Source organism: Myotis myotis, unplaced genomic scaffold, assembly GCF_014108235.1.
Source record: "Myotis myotis isolate mMyoMyo1 unplaced genomic scaffold, mMyoMyo1.p scaffold_m19_p_3, whole genome shotgun sequence".
Taxonomy (NCBI): Eukaryota; Metazoa; Chordata; class Mammalia; order Chiroptera; family Vespertilionidae; genus Myotis; species Myotis myotis.
This window is the reverse complement of record NW_023416335.1, coordinates 21,791,664-21,812,236: the sequence shown is the minus strand read 5'-3', so window position 1 is coordinate 21,812,236 and position 20,573 is coordinate 21,791,664. Positions and strand designations below refer to the sequence as shown.

The 20,573-nt window shown below is 41.5% G+C and overlaps 1 protein-coding gene across 5 annotated transcripts in view; it reads right to left on the bottom strand.

Annotated features, from left to right (window-relative positions):
* TACC1 (transforming acidic coiled-coil containing protein 1) overlaps window positions 1-20,573 on the bottom strand; it is an 85,859-nt gene that overhangs the window by 18,550 nt on the left and 46,736 nt on the right. For 2 of the 5 annotated variants that reach the window (XM_036300951.1, XM_036300950.1), the window contains exons 2-4: window positions 8,915-8,975; window positions 7,854-7,974; window positions 4,041-4,093 (exon numbers count right to left, since the gene is read on the bottom strand). In XM_036300951.1, coding sequence (XP_036156844.1) covers window positions 4,041-4,093; window positions 7,854-7,974; window positions 8,915-8,975 — 235 coding nt within the window. Of the gene's footprint in view, window positions 1-4,040; window positions 4,094-7,766; window positions 7,975-8,914; window positions 8,976-12,518; window positions 13,588-20,573 lie in introns of all 5 variants that reach the window. The other 3 variants (XM_036300947.1, XM_036300948.1, XM_036300949.1) reach the window with 3 other exon arrangements.

The following is a 20,573-nucleotide window of genomic DNA, read 5'->3' as shown; positions in this document are numbered from 1 at the left end:
CAGAACTGAACATAAAGTCCAAGGTTCACTTAGATCAGTGGCTTTTAAACTTGCCAGGGTCATTATAGACTCATCCTTTCTCTAAAAAATACTCAAAAATACACAATTGTGCAGACAGCTTCACAGACCTCATCCAGTATAGAAACTCTGGGCTTAAGCCACAGAAAAGGGAAATGCAAAGCCACAGGCTGGCCGTGCCCATCTGCAGCAGCATTTGGGGGAGGGTGGACCACATGCTGACGGAAATCCAAAACTCCTCAGAAACACTATCTTGGGACAGACCTATCACTAGAGCCAAAAGTCACTTGTGGCGGGAAGCCTCTAAAAAGGCTCCCGTGACCCCACCTCCTGGTACTAATCCTCTCGGGCAATCTCTTCCTTGGAGCAGGCTAGACCTAAGGACTCACTCGTAAAGGACACAATATGGTAAAAGTCATGGTATGTCACTTTGTTTACAGAAATGCCGGGGTCCGACCCCAGCAGGTCCAGGGGTCCCCAAAGGCATGGATGGAGTCGGCGAAGAAGGAATGACATGGGGACAGCGTTCAGTTGATCAGCAGCCTAGCCAGGATCTCTAGCCAGGTTCTGGTCAGGATCTCCATAGAGGTTCTGGTTAGGACCTCTTGCCAGGTTCTGTGTCCATGTTCTCTTGCTAGGTTCTCCAGCTAGGTTCTGTAGCCATGTTCCCTCGCTAGGTTCTCCAGCCAGGTTCTGTCCAGGTTCTCCAGCCAGGTTCAGTCCAGGTTCTCCAGCCAGGTTCAGTCCAGGTTCTCCAGCCAGATTCAGTCACCAGGTTCTAGTCAGGTTCTCTTGCCAATTTCTGTAGTCAGGTTCAGTCCAGGATCTTTTGCCATGTTCTCTCCAGCGAAGTTCTTCTGTCTCTAGTTCTGTGTAGGTTCTGTATTCTAAGTTCTGTGTTCTAAGTTCTGTGTCTTGCTGTCTAGTTACAACTGTATTTATACCAGTTGATTCAATCCTATCAATCTCTATTACAAAGGTTAGGGCGTTTCTTATCTCCATTCCAGGGAGTAAAGATTATGTAGCTTAAGCATGATTGTTCGTAGTTAAAGTGATTAATTACCCGCCTGGCACTTAGTTAAGAGGTTTTATTCCCTCCCTAACTTCAGGGGAAAAATCCCTACCTGGGGAAACAACCTTTCTCAGAGACCTTGGTTAAAACACATAGTGCCAAGAAGGTGAGCAAACATATTAAGAACAGTATGCCATATATGCCAGGTCCCTTGAAACAGCAAGCATGGACCGGCTCCCGGCAAATTCCCCCTTTTTTATTTTTTAAAAGGAGGCATTGAAAAGAAAAAAAAACAAAAAACCCAAATGCTCTCTTGTATCCATTTTAAGAGTAGGATTGGCGCTTTCCGCTATTACCTGAGGCCTGATCTATCACCCCAGGGAGAGCTTGCCAATCCTGCACTTTCCCGGGGTGGAAAGGCTGCAGTGGGGTTAAGGATAAGGCTCATTGGGCCTACCTCTTCCCATGCCTTTACATTTACCTTTCCTTCCTCAGAAAAGCATGGACATACTTCTTGTATAAAACGTTCTGTCTGACTAGGAGTAACCTTAATTCCTCTGCTAGCAAGCATATGTGTTAAAAGATCAAAACAGAGTCTTATTTCTTTAGACTCAGTATGGCACATCTTCTTAATCTAAAGATCAATACAGAGTCTTCTTTCTTTGGACTCAGTATGGCACATCTTTTCAATCTAAGAATCAATACAAAGTCTTCTTTCTTTGGACTCAGTATGGCACATCTTCTCAATGTAAGTTCTGTACTATCCACCTTCTTACCCTACTTATCTTCTATAGGGGGGTCTGTAGCACCCTGGTGGAGTCCTATCCGTCCCGAGTGTGGGGGTTCTCAATGGAGAGGGCTTACCTAAGGGAATCCTGTTCCAGGGGTTCCCAAAGGTGTGGACGGAGTCGGCGAAGACTATCCACCCTATTCCTACGGTGGAGTCCGATCCGTCCCGACTGTGGGGTGCTTACCTAGGGGTCCCTGTTCGGGCGCCATATGCCGGGGTCCAACCCCAGCAGGTCCAGGGGTCCCCAAAGGTGTGGATGGAGTCGGCGAAGAAGGAATGACACGGAGGCAGCATTCAGTTCATCAGCAGCCTAGCCAGGATCTCTAGCCAGGATCTCCAGCCAAGTTCTGGTCTGGATCTCCAGCGAAGTTCTGCTTAGGATCTCCTGCCAGGGTCTGTGTCCATGTTCTCTTGCTAGGTTCTCCAGCTAGGTTCTGTAGCCATGTTCCCTCGCTAGGTTCTCCAGCCAGGTTCTGTCCAGGTTCTCCAGCCAGGTTCTGTCCAGGTTCTCCAGCCAGGTTCAGTCCAGGTTCTCCAGCCAGATTCAGTCACCAGGTTCTAGTCAGGTTCTCTTGCCAATTTCTGTAGTCAGGTTCAGTCCAGGATCTTTTGCCATGTTCTCTCCAGCGAAGTTCTTCTGTCTCTAGTTCTGTGTAGGTTCTGTATTCTAAGTTCTGTGTTCTAAGTTCTGTGTCTTGCTGTCTAGTTACAACTGTATTTATACCAGTTGATTCAATCCTATCAATCTCTATTACAAAGGTTAGGGCGTTTCTTATCTCCATTCCAGGGAGTAAAGATTATGTAGCTTAAGCATGATTGTTCGTAGTTAAAGTGATTAATTACCCGCCTGACACTTAGTTAAGAGGTTTTATTCCCTCCCTAACTTCAGGGGAAAATCCCTACCTGGGGAAACAACCTTTCTCAGAGACCTTGGTTAAAACACATAGTGCCAAGAAGGTGAGCAAACATATTAAGAACAGTATGCCATATATGCCAGGTCCCTTGAAACAGCAAGCATGGACCGGCTCCCGGCACAGAAAGACTCCAGCTTTCACGCAGTGAGAAGCCAGGGGAGGTCCATGTGGCAAGGAACTGATGGCTCTGTCAACAGCCAGTGAGGACCTGAGATGGGCCAACAGCCACATGAGTGAGCCTGGAGGTGACCGCAGCCCTGGTCTACACCTGACTGCAGCCCATGAGACTCGGAGTCATCCCAGGGTTCCTGATCCAAAAATGATGGCGTAATACATGTTTGCTGTGGACAACTGATACACCCCGGACATGTGATCATTCTATTACTTCCTGTGCCATGTCTATCATCAAGAGGCTCTCCCGTAGTCTTGCTTCCCATGTAATTGCCTACAGGGAGATAATGCACTACGTTAAGCAAACACATTTGGTTCGCCTTGTTACATTTCCGATTCTAAATTAATACCCTTTAAAGTCTGTCTTTTGTGAGTGCTTATTACTCTAAGCCAGAATCCCCACCTCTAGGAACTAACTTCCCTGTGCCTCCCATGACCCTTGTGTTATCAAGGATGTGACCATTCATTAACTTGGTTTTCTTAGTAAGGAAAGTATCAGTATCTATTCTAGAGTTCTTTAAGTTGTTTTGTTTTTCATCAGCACAGCTTCAGCTTTCCTGCCCCTGCCACGCAGCTGGTGAGCCCCGGTTCCCACAGCCCCGAGGACCACATTCTCGTATAACTTCACCACAGGTGTGGTTCGTTTCCATTCTGTACCTGTTGCCAGTGCTGTTCAAAATAAATACAATGCAAGCCATACGCAATTTAAAAATTCTCAGCAGCCACATTGAAAAAAGTAAAAGGAAACAGGTGAGACTCATTTTAATAACATAGTTTAGTTAGCCCAAAATATTATCATCTCAACATGTAATCAATATAAAGTTAGAGACATTTACCTCCCTTCGATTTATGCAAGTCATCAAAATCTGGTTGTATTTTTACACTTACAGGACATCTCACTCGGACTAGCTACCTCAAGTGCTCAGCTGCACATGCGCTAGGGGGTGCTGTCCGGGAATCCGGGATAGAGTGTGAGCCCCTCAAGTGAAGAAACTGTGTTTTATTTATATTTCATCCCCATCACCAAACAATGGCCATAATTTATTTAAAGATTTAACATGAGCTTCAAAACAAATGCTGAAAAAACCTGAGCTCCACTTAACTCCCCCCTCACCCGCCAAGTTTAGGAACTTACAGGCACGGCAGATCCATCTTTCTCCATTTTCTGGCACGTCTCTTTTTCTACGCCTAAAACACAGAGTCATTTTTGTAGTTAACCCAAGAAGCTGGTTCCTCCCATTCCTAGTGAAAGGCACTGGGAAACCCCCAGCGCAGGCCCAGAATGACATCTACAACACACGAACGCACCCCAAGCTCTCACAGGGGCGCTGGCTTTCTATTGATCACTGTGTTGTCCATGTTAAAAGTCCAAAATATTTAGAAGAAAGAGGAGTGCGGAGTTAGTCAGTCATAAATGAATCCACAATCTTCAGGTGCAAAGAACAGCAAGTCTGTCCCTTTGTGCCCATGTGCTAACCATGGGATTATTTCAGGAAGAGGAAACACTGAATGCTGTTCTACTACCAAAGCCTTAAACTCCAGCCCAAAGGGGTACCCTCAATCTAAGGAGTGTAGCAGTAGCAGATAAAACAAGAAGCTCCAAATTGCAATACCCACAAAACTAAATTCATTTTGTACCTCCCACTCTACCACCAGAGACATTTTAAAAAACCTAACACTAGATGTTTTCTAATTAAAGGAATATGCTCTCACTGAAGACAATTTTTTAAAAATTGTTATTTAAAGAGAGGAAGGGAGAGGGAGAGGGAGAGGGAGAGGGAGAGGGGGAGGGAGAGGGAGAGGGGGAGGGGGAGGGGGAGGGGGAGGGGGAGACAGACACCAACGTGAGAGTAAAACATCCTATATACCCTGCACTAGAAATAGAGCCTGCAACCTGGGCATGTGCCCTGACAACTCTTCAGTGCACGGGATGATGCCCAACCAACTGAGCCACAATGACCAGGACTGAAGACAATTTTAAAATATTTTAAAATTTTATAAGACTACAATCTCCCACAAAGCAATAACAAATTATTATTTTAGCATATTCTGTCTATAATGAATTATTTTTAAAACACAAATGTGACTATTCTGCTTAAAAACCTTCAATGGCCCTGGCCGGTTTGGCTCATGGATAGAGTGTCGACCTGCGGACTGAAGGATCCTGGGTTCCATTCCGGTCAAGGGCACATGCCCAGGTTGCGGGCTTGATCCCCAGTAGGGGGCATGCGGGAGGCAGTCGATCAATGATTTTCTCTCATCATTGATGTTTCTCTCTCTCCTTCACCCTTCCTCTCCATCAATAAAAATGCATTTTAAAAAAAGAAAAAACCTTCAATGGCTCCCTCCACCTACAGAAGCAAGCCCCAAATCCTCAGTACCACTTCATTTTCCCACTTACCCTGTTCTCACAGAGCTACTGGGCATTTTACCCACATGGCAGGTTCCTTCCCAACCCTGAGAGAGACGCTCGTTTTCTGGTGCACATCTATGTCTGTATCTATCAACACCAAGCTCCAAGGTGACTTTCCCCAGTAAATGTTCTCTGATTCACCTGACAGGGTCAGTACGCCCGTCCACCTCACACTCCCACCCGCATGACCTCTGCTTCTCCCTTGATATGGATAATCAGTTACACACAGTGACATACTACCTACCCACTATGAGGACAGCACTGTATCTAACAGAACCCCAGCTCTACAAATTTCTGTTACAGGAATTTCCTCCAAGTGAGGAAGAATATCATTCAACAAATATCTACTTATGCACCTGCAGCCGAGGAAATTCAAAGATGAATCACTCATAGTCCTTAACCTTGAGAAGCTTATCAAAGCTCCCTTCTATAATGAATACACACCTTCTATAATGAATACACAAAATGCGAACGGTAAGAAAAAATGTGCTAGGAGCATAGAGCATGGTGGGAGCCAAGTGATGTTTTTGAAATAGACCCAAAAGGATGGGCAGAATTTCTACAGGAGATGGCAAAGAAAGATATTTCAAATAAAAGAAATAAGTGTAGCCCACCTAACTGAGTAAGGTGGTATAAAGGGAAATGGCAAATGAAGTCTTGGGAAAGAAGTCAGAGCAGAAAGAGGCCTGGGAAGAAATCTGGAATAGTGCCTGGCACGTTTATTTTATAGATGAAAAACTGAGACCTGGGGGCAGGGAGGAGGCTGGAAGAATAACTCTCCCAAAGTCCTGATTTCCACCCGCTTCCCTCGTTTGATGAGAGATCATGATTTCTTAAATTCTAGGTATAAAAACGCCAAATTAAATTATGTTGATTTTTTTAATAATGTTTAATATAGTCAGGAACATGGTTCTAAACATTTCACAAGTCAAGTTTAGGGTCACAGATACAACTTGGGACCTAAAAGGAGGGCCTCCGCTCTACAATGTTCTGAGAGTCCAACAGTAAGAAGGTTAGCAAGAAAGTTAGTCTATCTAGGTTCTTATTTGGACATTAAGAAGGATTTTATAGGGCATCGGTTAATTTCAGTCTACCACATCTGTGAGCAGGGCAATTTATAATGGTCTAGTGCAGGGGTGGGCAATCCTGGCACGCGTGCCAAACATGGCACGCCAGTAACTTTTGCTGGCACGGGAAACCCTCTCTTATAATCTTCCATTTACAATTTTTTCTTAATATGAACTTTTTTATTTTTCAGATAAATTCAGTGTAGGTGCATCTTAGATAAATAAATAATTTTACATAACAAGTTATCTTAAAGACCATAGACATGGATTGACGAGAAAGGGGAAGAGCAATTTCTATGCCTCTGCCTTAACTCTCCCTGCCTTCCTAGATCCGACCAGTGTTGGTTTCATCCACATACGCTTGTGAATCTTTGATCTCAGGGATGAATTTTGTGAAGTCTCGTAATAGGAGTAGCCTGACGGATGAAAGTAGTAGTTCGTGCATATCTCTGAAGGTCACGAAATATAAACCTGATGTAAAATCTCTGTCATCAGTGATGCAGCAGCAAAAGTCCCACTGATAATATCAAACGGAGTTATAAAGTTTTCTGTCGGACTATCAGTGTACATGTACACATTAAAAAATAAATGTATTTTTCATCATCATATACTGTGTTTTTGTCGCTTGAATGAATTTTATTATTTCTTTAAGGTTCTTCACATACGTACACCTTAACAGATATCAAGTAGGCGTAACATGTTCTCAAAAAATTAGGGTTGGCACGCAGAAGAGTTTTGAGTTAGAGATTTTGCTGGTTTTGGCATGCATTCACAAAAAGGTTGCCCACCCCTGGTCTAGTGTAATGAAAACAAGCTCTTTGTACTTTAGCTTTGAGATTAAAAGGCCATGGAACCTACTGCTAAAATCTGAATCCTAGTTCTACCATTTACTAGCCATTTACAAGTGACCTTAACTTCTGTGTCTCACTTTCCTTCTCTGAAAAATTAATACGTAGCAAAGAATAGTGAGTTAATACATGTAAACCACTTAGAACAATGCCTGCACATGGTAAGGAATTACACGTTAGTTATATTTCTGTAAGTTGAACAAGGAGCACAATAATCACATCATGGTTACAGGCCACTATACTTTGAGGTGTGGCCACATTAAAATAAATTATAAAAAATTATTATAATTTTATAATAAATTATAAAAAATTTCAAGCAGTCCCACACATTAGTGCCTCCAGTACATCCTGCCACACTAATCCATATGTCCCTGGTATTTGATAAGACACCCTTTTTGTGTCTCTTTTCTAGGTGAAGAAGCAAAGCTTAGATCAGAATCCAAATTCTCTAATCTCTCTAAGGCGCCTTGGCTTTAGGCTTTCAGGCATTTCTATGCTATGTACATTAGAAAGATGAATATATACTTCCATACCTGCTTCTGAGGATGAAAACGCATGATTTATGGTAGACACGGGAACATTGGAACATTCAAAGTACTCCAGGTCTTCCTCTGGCTCACCTTTCACCTCGGCCCCGGCTGATTTCTGACCAGATGAAGTGGATGCCAGTTTCTCCTCATCGGTAGCATGGCCGTCCCTATTAGAAATGTCTGAACTCTGGGAGATCACTGCTCCTTCATCCTGGGAAAGGCAACAGAGAAGATGCTACCATTAGGTAGGGAAAGGGACATCTCACAGCAGCCACTATTTGCTTAGAGTTAACCACAGATCTGAGTATAGATGAAGGAAGAAGCTGGAGTCCTTCAATCACAGAATGTTGCCTTTTTCTAGCACCTAGCTTTTCTGCTTCAAATCTGAGGTTTGACAAATTAACCTTCTCTAGCCTAAATTTATGAGAAAGAAGTTTAAGTGGTCCAAGGCAGTGGTTTCAAATATTCTGCTCATAGCCTCCTAAATTAAACCCAAAAAAATCTATGTACCCCACTGTATTCCCAAGTGCCATCTAAAAACTGTTCAGCGTCAGTTTAAATAATTTCGAAGGATATAATATCTAATGTAGTTTAAATACTACCATGCTTAATTCAATGTAATTATTCTAATGATTTGATATCCTACAGTGTATTTAAAATTGGACACGAACAACCTCTTTCATAGTCAGAAATGTACATCATTCCTTTTCCTCTCTGAACCTGCACTTCCCTGTCTACTTCACTTCCATCAACTCAGGTTCTCCTATTTGGTTAAAAGCGATGAGTTGGAAAATCATCTGACTTTAAAAAAACATTAACCGCTCACTGGAATCAATCACCTCCTTAAAACCTACATCAATATTTCAATCTCCCCTTTGTTTGGTGTCCCAGAGATTTCACACCCAGTGGTGATTTGAAATGGGTGAGAGGGAACCATAAAATCATGGGAAAAGGGGAATTTTGAAAGGGTTTCCTTGTCCTGAGAGGCCTTTTCAGATCAGTTTAGGATGCTGGTTCTCTTAAATCTGAATATTCCAATACCTAGTGGGAAGTCTCCATTAACCACCATGCCCCACCCTGGGGGAGGGGGGATGCATTCGTAGTTTGAGGACCACTGGTCTAAGAGATGTTCTGGTGACAGACAGACTTACCTGTGAACACCCATCCAAAGCAAGAGACTGCGTTTCATATTTCTTCACCTTACAGCCACTCCTGAAAGAAAAACAAATTAACCAAGCTGGTTGGGAATCTTACTGACAACTTCCGAGCTGTGAGATGGAGCAGAGAGAGCAGTGTGTGCAGATAGAAGCCAAGGCATACAGCACCACACAAGTCGTACATCTACATGTCAGAGATGGGAGCAGCTTTTACATCTCTGAATCTTCTCTGGAGAGACGGGCCAAGCAAAGAACTACAGTCAATTCATTCTCCGAAAAGACCTCCTCATGAGGAGGCGTTTTCCATGACATACCACCACAGCCTTCGAGAGGGCACCTTAGCAGAGACATTCAGTTCATCTGATCCTCACTCACTTGGGCTTTGGCATTCATTAGAAAAATTACCACGCTGGACTAGATTCTTTAAAAATCCTTTATTGCACTAAAAGCCATAGAAGTCTAATGAGACAACTCCGGACATGTGTGCTAACAAAGTAGAACTGGGGTTAACAGAAAGTATAAAAAGGAAAATATCTGTGTAAACTATTACCATTCCTATTAAGTAGTAAGATGGAAAGAACGTTATGGCTGGAACCAGGGAAAACTCAAACCAACAGTTATTTAAACTAGCGCATAATTTGCGATCCAAAGACTAGTTCAAATTCTCTTGTTTGAATGAACTTAAAATTTCCAGTACTGCGACTCTGACAAATAATAATAATAATAATAATAATAATAATAATTTGCAACTTTTTTTTCTTGTGTGGGGAAACAAACAAAAAAAAGGCAAGCGTATACGTTACCAAAACGTGCACAACCACTATCTGGCTCATGATTTTCTTTCCTAATGCTTGAGTGCCACCCCTTGCCGCCAAACTCAAGTTGGTCTACAAGAATTCCAATCATAGTATGATGTCTCCATTTTATCCCCTGCTCCAACCCAGCAGCCTTATCCTATCATGAAAGCCAATTATTTCCAACATTAAATAGCAGAGCAGTGCCTGAAACCCCTGCCAGATGATCTTTGGGGCCAAGCCAGCATTCGGTATCAAAGCGCCACACAGGCGTGCCAAGGCAGGGAGCGCAAGCTCACGCACCTTAGGTTGGAAGGCTGATCGCCACTCCTTCGGGTACAGACAATCACAAGGCTAAGCTGACTCATGAAGTGGCAAATGAAATGCAAAAAATAATCAGAAGGTCAAACTCAGAACCAGAAGCCAACATGCTATGGAGAGGTGGTCTGGGAGGAGGGTAGAGGAACTGCCAACAGTCCCAGGGACAAACAGAAACCACAGTAGGGGTACTTACAACAGAAAACAGAGAAATTTCACTTGTTCAGTAGTCCTGAGGCACCAACAAAATGAGAAACAGGAAAGAGACAGACAGATGGAGAAAAAAATCATGTAAAGCCTGGAATATTTATCTCTAGTCTGGTAGATGTAAAGGCTGCAAAGTTCTTTCTATGAGGTGAGATACAAATTTAAAATGTCATATTTATGAATGTTATCACTGGTGAGTGAATGATTGTCAGGAACCTCATCTGTAATGAGTAGGAGTGATAGAAGCATTCAGAAATGCCACATACTCAAGCTTATAGATGAAAAAGTAAGCATTTCACTGCTGAACACATTTACTCTTAAATGTCTAGTCAGCTAAGGCAATGCGTGAATAAAAATAAAGTCGAAGATGCATCTGACTCTATCTGCTGTAGGTGTGTGTCACTAGACACCTAAAATGATTTTTCATACTTTATTTGGTCCACAAAAATCCTAATCATAGGATGATGTCTCCATTTCATAGAAGAATCTGAGACACCAATTACATACATCTTTTAAAAAGTCACACAAGTACCCTGCTAACAGAACTTCTAACTTTCCACTAGATTCTACCACCACATGTATATTTTCAGTCTTTCCTACCAATAGGGTTTTGCTAAACAAAATCCCAGTTACACAAAGGTCAAGCACCCTTCTCAGAGGCAAGAGTTTTGATTGCACAGAATTTTTAAAAAATCTATAAGGTATATTATTAGATCAAGAAGTCCATTCACCAAAAACAGAATAGGAGGACAATGCTACCAGGTGAGGGTGGTAGGACTCAAGAGAGGGTGCTTCTTGCTACGGAAAATAAGGTGTAGGATCAATTTCCTTCCCTTTGATCTAATCTCATCTAACATGAATGCAATGGCTACATGCCTTCAACATGTGTCGGAAGGAAGGCGCCCAAATGAAATGACTTATCAACCTTGCTGGGCAGAGACACCCCATATATAGGATACCCATATCAGGAAGCACCAAGGCAATGACCTGTCCAACACATACCCCAAGCACTGTCTCGACAACAGTAACTAACCTTAGATACAGAAGAGCACTTTGAGGACACCTGATCGATCATCTTTTTCAGCAACCATTTAACTGCTCATATATAATCAGAGAACAGATCAGCAAGTATTACTGACATCTTATTCCCCTAGATATTCTGAAGTTGCGGAAGAACTGATTCCTACATTGCTCGAGCTTCTTGTCCGGATTGATACTTTCTGCTCTTTAAACCTTTCCCTTTAGTGTACTACACCACACCATCCAGCATTTTTCTTGAAGTCATAGTAATACTAAAAATTTCTTCCCTAATGATCTATGGTGACAATTAAAAACATGATATTTCTTCTCAACTTCCCTTTTCATACTTCATCTTCTATGTCACTGGTCTCTCTTATATTCAATTTTTAGCAAAATGCCACAGTGTCGCAAAGGGGTACATTGTCACCACTTAGTTTTGTGATAAGGGAACCCTATAACAAATTTAACCTGAAACTTGACATGGACTGTGGCCTGAGGTCATCACTCTGAAAACTCCAAGGAGCTCACAAAAGTGGCTCTAGATTTCCCAGGGCAAGGGGTAGGGTAGGGGGGGTGTCACAACACACGATAAAAGTCTAGTCAGATTTCTGTCATCGTTTAAAATATTCCTGATTCTTATTGAAAATTCACCTCCTTGCTGATGGAACCACAAGCTAACCATAAAGACATAAGAATTCTCCCCAACTTTCAGTGGTTTGTTTCCAACAAAAATCACAGCTTTCTGTTTTAAGTGAAAAACTTCTATAAGACCCTTTTGGACCATTTTCTACAAGTTCTTGACACTAGACAGTTAATCTGTAGGCTTAGAATTTTTGTTTTATCCATAGAGAATCTGAAGATGGTGGCTAGCATATCACTTGAATTCTGTAAGTAAAGCAATTCCTGACAGCCCAGATAAGTTTTTTGAAAACCATCAAATCTCTACCTGCCTATCTTGTTAAATAGGACAAAAGTACCAAAAGTGGGGGTGGGGGGAGTGGGGTAGGGTGGGGAAAGAGCTCAGTTGAATAAGCTGAGGATTCATAAACCAGGCAGCCATTGAAAAAGGAAACCTCTGGTATTTGATTCCACACAAAAGTTTGCTTTAAAACAGTGAAGACTGCAATATGAAGTCATAAGCTTTGTGTCTGCCCACCTGCACCTCAAAGATAACTCCAGATCACCAAAACCCACAGCAGACGGCTGCCAAACTTTCAGAGTGTACACAGAACACAACACCCACACCCCTCATCACTCACGTTATTAAACGCGACTTTGCCTTCTTGGGTGATTCTAAGGTTTCATTAACATGATTACCAGCAGGAGAACAACAGTCACCATTTGTTAAAGCTGTAGTTGGTTTAAAGGGATCCATGGATTCATCAAAGTGGTAGGATCCCTTAGAGGAGAGGGGAGGGGAGTCCTGCAGTGTGGACTGGCCACCCAGGGGACTGAAACTGGGAATCTGCTTAGAAGACGCTTGGGAGAGAGAGGCATCGTCTGTGGCTTGGTCCGGGGGCGGTTCCGAACCTTTGGTGCCTACTGGCTTACTGATGCCATCTTTCTGTGCCTTTGGAGGCAGTTTGTTACCCAGTTTCCTGCCAAGTTTTCTTGGAAGGCCTTTCCTGGATTCTACGCTTTCCACATCTTCTATGAAATCGAACTCCAGCTTCAGAGGTGAGCTCCTTGACTCCTCCAGCAGCTCCACCCCGGAATCATTGGTGTCACTACTGGGAGTGCTGCTTGTTTCCCTAACGTCAGGGGCAGATTTCTGAGTCCTGGCATCTCCTAGCAAAGGACTTGTGTTCCCATCCATTTCATCAGGATAGGATGCCTGGGGGAGAGGCATGCCCTCCATGGAAGTTTCTGAGAACTCGCCAACTGTTTTCTTCCTCAGAGAGATGGGTTTGGGCTTTCTCAGCTTGCTTCTGCTGGGCACTGGCTCCGGACAGGAGTTCCCACTCTTTAGGTCAGCTTCTGTGGAAGTCTCCAGTGTAACCCCCATGGTGCTTTCTGTCATCGCCTTGTCCTGGATGGCTTCTGGTGAGCTGGAGGGCAGAGCCTCGCCTGAGATGGCAGTTACATAGCCATATGCTGCTTCTGTCCCAAGAGCTGCCTCTGAGTTATCCGTGGACTTGGTTGCTATTGAAAATGGCCTCACTACTGAAATTTTGCTACTATCGTGTTCAGGTTCTTCTTTGAAATCCCTGACTGAGTAAGAATCAATAGCCTGCTGTGAAACCTCATTTTCTGAGGGTCTAGAATGAGTCTCAGAAGAACATTTTGCAACCACTTCTGCTATCAGCTGTTCATCAACTTCTTGTGAGTCTAAAACAAAACACAAAAGCCATCTATTAAAGAATGATCTTTTTGGCATTGGTAAATATTCTCTATTTGCTGAATCCACATAGACAAGTAGGCTCTTTCCTCTTTGCATTTGTTAAGCATCTCTATGGCAGCACAACCACAAAAGGAAGAGCCGGTACTGCACCCAAAAGTGAATTTTCCATTCCCAAGCTATTACCCAAATTATACAAATAATAATTATACCAAACAGAGCTACTTAGGAAAAGGCTAGTAGATCATGGTGCACTGCAAAACATATGATTGATGTTAAAATTCTGCAGGTTAAAATGACGGATCTGGAAGAAACTTTAGATGCTGACAGCTCAGGTGCAGGGGATCTGGCACTGACAGTTCCGGGCACTGCCGAACAGTTCCAGGTTCCAGATTTCACACAGAGAGCAGATGTTAATTTTGGATGTTAAAGACAAGTACTACCTCTTCCCCAGAATGGAATTTAAATAATTCAACTGTTTCAAAATTAATTCAGCAAGCTCAGAATAACTTCTCTCTAGACTGAAAACCTAAAAGAACCAAATTAAAAAAAAAAAAAAAAGAAAAAGAATTGGAAAGAACAGACACAGAAATGGCTTTAAAAAACAAATAACCCTTATTTTGCTAAGATGACAAGTCATAAAATAATAACATCATTTTTTCTTTACAAGGGCTTTCTGAGTTGGGTCAGGAATTCTCTCAAATCACTTGTAAAAAATAAAGATTCTTTTTAATTGGGGGTCTTAGTAGGAGAATTGCTTTAATTAGGAAGGTGTAATGAAGGTATTTATTTAAAGCACAAACTAAAATTGTGCTTTCCTGACTTAAATATCTGAAATAATGATAGAGTAGCAGCAAAAACTGAATAAACTGGTTATTATCACAGTATCTCATGACTTTAAAGGAAACTCAGAGATGACCCACTAAACCAAATCCCAATCCTAATCCTAATGCAGGATCAAAAACCTGAGCATCACTGAAAAAGTTTTGGGAAGTACTCACACACCTTTTTACATGACTCTTTTATGACTGGGATTGGCCGTGGCATCCGCCTGTAGCTCTAGGGAATAAAGGTTTTTACCTATTGTATCAGAAATCATGCCACCTGCCAGGATGGCATGGGGCAGGAAAACCAACAACCTCATCTGAATTCAGCCCCCCACACTGAGCAGGGGGGAAGGGAGCTCCACCAAGGAGACACCACCCCGCCTGGCATGTCTTGGCTAGCTCAAGCCAGGTGCCAGGTAAGTAAACTTGTCAGTCAGTCCTACACCTCGGCACTGCAGACCCCACCTTGGTCTATATCTTCAGTCACCAAGAAAGTACTGGCGGGGCGGGAGAAGATAGCTCATTGACTTAAACCTGTTTTGGGAATCATGAGAACATCAAGCAAGAAAACTAACTAATGACATAACTCAACAAGGTATGTCTGAGTAAGACTTTTTTAAAAAAATAAGACTTTTTTTTAAAAAATCAAAAAATATATTGATTTTTTTACAGAGAGGAAGGGAGAGGGATAGAGAGTTAGAAACATCGATGAGAGAGAAACATCAATCAGCTGCCTCCTGCACACCCCCTACTGGGGATGTGCCCGCAACCCAGGTACATGCCCTTGACCGGAATCGAACCTGGGACTCTTCAGTCCACAGACCAACGCTCTATCCACTGAGCCAAACTGGTTAGGGCCAGATTTTTTAAATTTATGCTCTAAACAGTGCATGTCCAACACCAGTTGACCCCACATCCCTAAGTGCTGCCATAAGGTAGAACCTAAACTTCAAGCATCACACCACAGGTAACTTTCACTAAGTGAAACACCCATTCTCAGTAGGCTCCAGTTCCCAAACTTCCATCAGTGAAGAGTTCTAGCCACAGCTGTCAGTCTCTGTTTCTAATCTGAAAGCACTGTTGTGTAACTAACCTACCTCTCTTCATCCTTCCATTTTTAATAAATCCTGGATTCCTTAAAATCTTCCTCCAGGGAACTGAAGAGCTCTCTCCCTGAAATGAGTTTGATGAGTCTGGCAAGCACCGCACTGCCTGGTGGCTTGGTGAACACAGACAGCGATTAGATCAGTAGATGAATTCAAAGCAAACACAGAGGAAATTAAAAAACAGACCACCATTTCCACTTCTGCCACGTCTGCTGCTGTGGATGAAACTTCCTTTCCATAGTCAGCCCCCATAAATCTAAAAGGTTGTGTCAATTGCCCATGGATGCTCTCAAACAGCAGATCTCTCTTATATTCATTCAGGATGTAGACTACTCTGTAAAAAGAAATGTTTCCCTCGCCCTTTATAATATTTTTAAAAGAAAAGGCATGAAATGCCAAAAACTTAAAGATTAAAGTAACACACTGGCGGGGGGGTGGGGGTGGGGGGTGGGGGGAGTGTGGAGGCCGGGGAAGGTCAATGGGGAAAAAAAAGGAGACATATGTACTACTATTTGTAATACTTTAAACACTAAAATAAAATTTTTTAAAAAAGATTAACAGCTAGACATTCGGGTTTGCACTCCAGTATAATGAAAATATACTGCATTAAAATACAAGCTTATGAAAAACCTTGAAAGCCTTAGATTAGAAGAGTGGAAATGCCATTATCACAAATATATTTGAAACTCAGAAATGTATTCACTGACATATTCTGAGAACCAACTGACTAGCTGCTTTCACATGTATAATCTCATTTTAGAAGAAAGAAAACCACAACCACTTGGAAAACAATGTGTACTACTTCAGATTTGGCATTATTTTCAAGTATGCTTGACTTTTCCCCCTTAGGTTTTAACTTTTTGGTGAAGCATTGTCTGAAACTCCTTTTAGATCTATCACTTCCTGTCCTTTAGCTACAGATGATCCCCTGTATGAGTTTTACTTGACATGTAAAGTGAGAAAAGCTGCCAAAATTTAAACAGGCTTCCTGTATGGCACAGATACACACCCTGGCCTTTTTCTAACCTCAAAATCCACAAATAGTATCTCGCATCCATGTCTAAGATACAAGGTCTGACTCCAAGACAAAAGTCTTAAAACAAAATCTCAGAACCAATGCATGAAAATGAATGTCTTTTAGAGTCATTCAAGAAGGGTTCTTAGATAAATTTTCAGAGGATCCATGAAGACTCTGAAACTCAATGAAAAATCATGTGGGAGCATTGTCTGGTGGAGAAAATCCACAGCCTACCATTTAGGAGCCACTGTGTTTAGGGTCCTCAAAAGGGCCCCTCTCATTACTGTATAGTTATAACTTCAATCCCTGCCCCCAGTCACTACACTGGGATTTAAAAAACTCTTAACTACTGAGGGAGGGAGAGGGGGGAAATCTCAACATCAAAGAATGAAATTTGTCACCTCTGAGAACATTCAAAAGGAATGTGTTACAAGTGCTGTTTTAAGCAATTTTAAGTGTGGACTAAATCCTTGAGGGGGAACACTCACTAAAACACAAGTTCAAATAGGTTTAAATAAAATTCAGTCACCTTACATCATACATGTTGACATTAAGACTGCACTAAAGGGTGGACTAAAGGGACACTAAATATCAAGTGCAAGTTGGAGGGGGTATGGGTCTGGTCAGCACACTGGGTGTGGTAGGAAGTGACTTGGGCAGGCTACCCTGGAAAAGAATCAAACCCCTAGGAACAAGCTTCAGAAAATAACTTCCTTTTCTGAAGGCTGGTTCAGTTTGTTGTGCTGAGTGAAGTCATAAGGTCAGGAGGCAGCCAAACTTTGGCCTAAGTCTGCAGCACGTTCTCCACTCTTTATTTACATGAAGCTCTTCTCCTCTAATAACTACTGGATATTTAAAATACATTGATTTGAAGGGGGAACCAAATTGCTAGCCTGCCCAGTGACCCCGGCCTTGGGATGGCCCCATTCAGAGGTCAGGCATTGTGAAGCCCTGTTAGACAGGCTCACACACCAGATGTGCAGGAAACACCGGAGTCATCACAACTAGACAATAAGTTGCCTCCCACAGAATCTGGTATAAAGTGAAAAACCAATGTGAAGCAAGAAAAGGGAGGAAGTCGAGCACTGACTACTGTGTAGGCATGGTGACTGAGCATTTTACAAACAAAAACTCATGCAGTCAGAATTAGAGAACACACAGGAAGAATTTCAGTTCTTAAGGACTTTACAAATTGGAGGGAGTAAGCAACCAGAGCAATCCTCCTCACCACTTCCCATGTAAAATAATACTCCTGGTGCCTTCCATTGAACTAAAATTAATAAATTCCATATGATAAAGGGTATACAAATAAGCAATTTTTTAAAAAATGGCCAAAACAAAATTTTAAAAATATGCTCACTTTAAATTCATATACAATTAATAAACAGAATACCATTTTTAACCTATCAGATTTGTAAAATTAAAATATCAATGATACTCAGTAACAGCTGCTAGGCAAGGGGGCCAGTAGGCACTCTCATACATTTCATGGTAAATAGCATCATGGGAATCTTTCAGGAAGAATTTAGCAGTATCTACCAAAATCCAAAATGAATTGATTCTTTAACTCATCAATTCCACTGCTATGGAATTTATTTTAAATATGCACATAACGAGGGTTAAACACACATATGTACAAGGATGAGGATGTTCACTTAAGTGTAATATTAAAAAGTATTCACTTTTTTGTGTTATTATAAAATATCATAGGAGACTGATAGATGATTTAAGGTGCAACATTATACTGGAATATTATATAGGTGGTAACAATGAAGTAGACCTATACATGCTAATACAGGAGGATCTCAAAGACATGGTGTAGGGAAAGAGCAAAGGAAAGAACAGTGTATTAAAGTATGCATCACTATGTATTTTAAACATATAAAGACATATAAAACTGATATTCTGAGGCCCAGAATCTTTCTTAGTAAGGAGAAAAATCTCTTCTACTCAGAACTTAATCCCATTCTACCCATTTCTCTTATTTCAGTTTCACCATAGGGTCCCTATTTCTAATCCCAATGTGCTCCACCTCTACTTTTTCCAAGACCATTGGTTAGGCAAAGTCTTCTTAGATATGACAGCAATAGATAAAATGAACTTTATCAAAATTAAAAGTGTAAAAAACTTCAAATGATAACCTCAAAAAAGTGAAGACAACCCACAGAATAGAAATTGACAATCATATATCTAATAAAAGATTTGTATCTAGAATACATAAAGTACTCTTACAACTCAATATAAAAAGGTAAACAACCCAACTAAAAAGTAGGAAAAGAATCTGAATAAACATTTTGCTAAAAATATATGTGAACAGCTAACAAGTACATGAAAAGATGCTCAACATCATTAGCCATTAGGATAATTCCAAATCAAAACCAAATCAAATCAAAACCACAAAATACCACTCCACACCTAATAATATAACTACAATCAGACAGATAGCAACAGGTGTTATCAAAGACATGGAAAAATTGAAATCCTCATACACTATTGGTAGGAATGTAAAATAGTGCAGTAACTTTGTAAAAAGTTTGACAGTTCCTCAAAATATTAGAAATAGTTACCTTATGACCCAGCAATTCCACTACTAGGTATAAGCCCAAGAGAAATGAAAACATATATCCACACAAAAACCTGAACACAAATATTCACAGCTGTACTATTCATAATAGCCCCAAAGTGGAAATAACCCAAATGTTCATCAACTGAACATTTTGGGTAAACAAAATGTGGTATAGCCATACAGTGGAGAACTGACAATAAAAAGGAATAAAGTACTAATACATGCTACGATATGAATGAGCCTTGAAAGCATTATGGTGAGTAAACAGAGTTAGTCACAAAAGAGTACATATTTATATTAAATGTCCAGAACAAGCAAATCTATTGAGACACAAAGCAGATTGTCAGTTGCCTACCACTGGAGGGTAGAATGGGGTGGGGGTGGGGTGATAAATATTTTAAACATTATATTAAGGCAACAGTTGCACAATTCTGTTCATATACTAAAAACCATTGAACTGTACATCCTTTAAATGGGTAAACTGTATGGCATGTAAATAATCTCTATATATAAAAGACTAATATGCAAAGTGTCCCCTCGGGAGTTCGACTGGGAGACCAGGAGTTCGATCGATCGCTATGACATTTGTTGACCACCAGGGGTAGAGAGAATGAGGGCTGGCCCCAGCTGGCAGCTGGGGAAGGAAGGCCCTGGCCAGCAGTCATAAGCCCCCCAATCGGCCCTGATCGGCAGACAGACCGAGGGACCCTACCTGTGCATGAGTTTCATGCACCGGGCCTCTAGTACAGTGGCTCTCAACCTTCTGGCCCTTTAAATACAGTTCCTCATGTTGTGACCCAACCATAAAATTATTTTCGTTACTACTTCATAACTGTAATGTTGCTACTGTTATGAATCGTAATGTAAATATCTGATATGCAGGGTGGTCTTAGGTGACCCCTGTGAAAGGGTCGTTCGACCCCCAAAGGGGTCTCGACCCACAGGTTGAGAACCGCTGCTCTAGTATCTCAATAAAACTGTTGTTTTTTAAAAAAGAACATGGAGGCTCAGAGGGTAACAGAGCAGGAGCAGTGTCCTGAAATATCTAATAAAATGTTCTACCACACCACAGACTTACATTTCAGAAAATGCTTCAAATAGCCTCTTATGTGTGTCACTTGTAGGAACACATACTTGAGAGGTCTCACTTTGTGGTAGGTCTCACTTTCACATCAATTTGGGATTTTAAATTTCTCCTGAGGAAGCCTACAATGTGCTAGATAAAATCTATTTACAGAAGGAGGTGAAATAAATGACATCACTCTTCTCTTGTATAACAGACATAGGCAAATATATGAACCATCCTAAAAATATGACAATTGTCAAGCTCAAAAGACTTTGTGTTTTTGTTGTTTGGGAAGGTAGGTTTTTAAAATTCTAATTTTTAATATTTGACTTTACACATTCCTCCCTCACACCTTCTCTTGCTAAATCACCTATTTGATGTGATAATTATCTA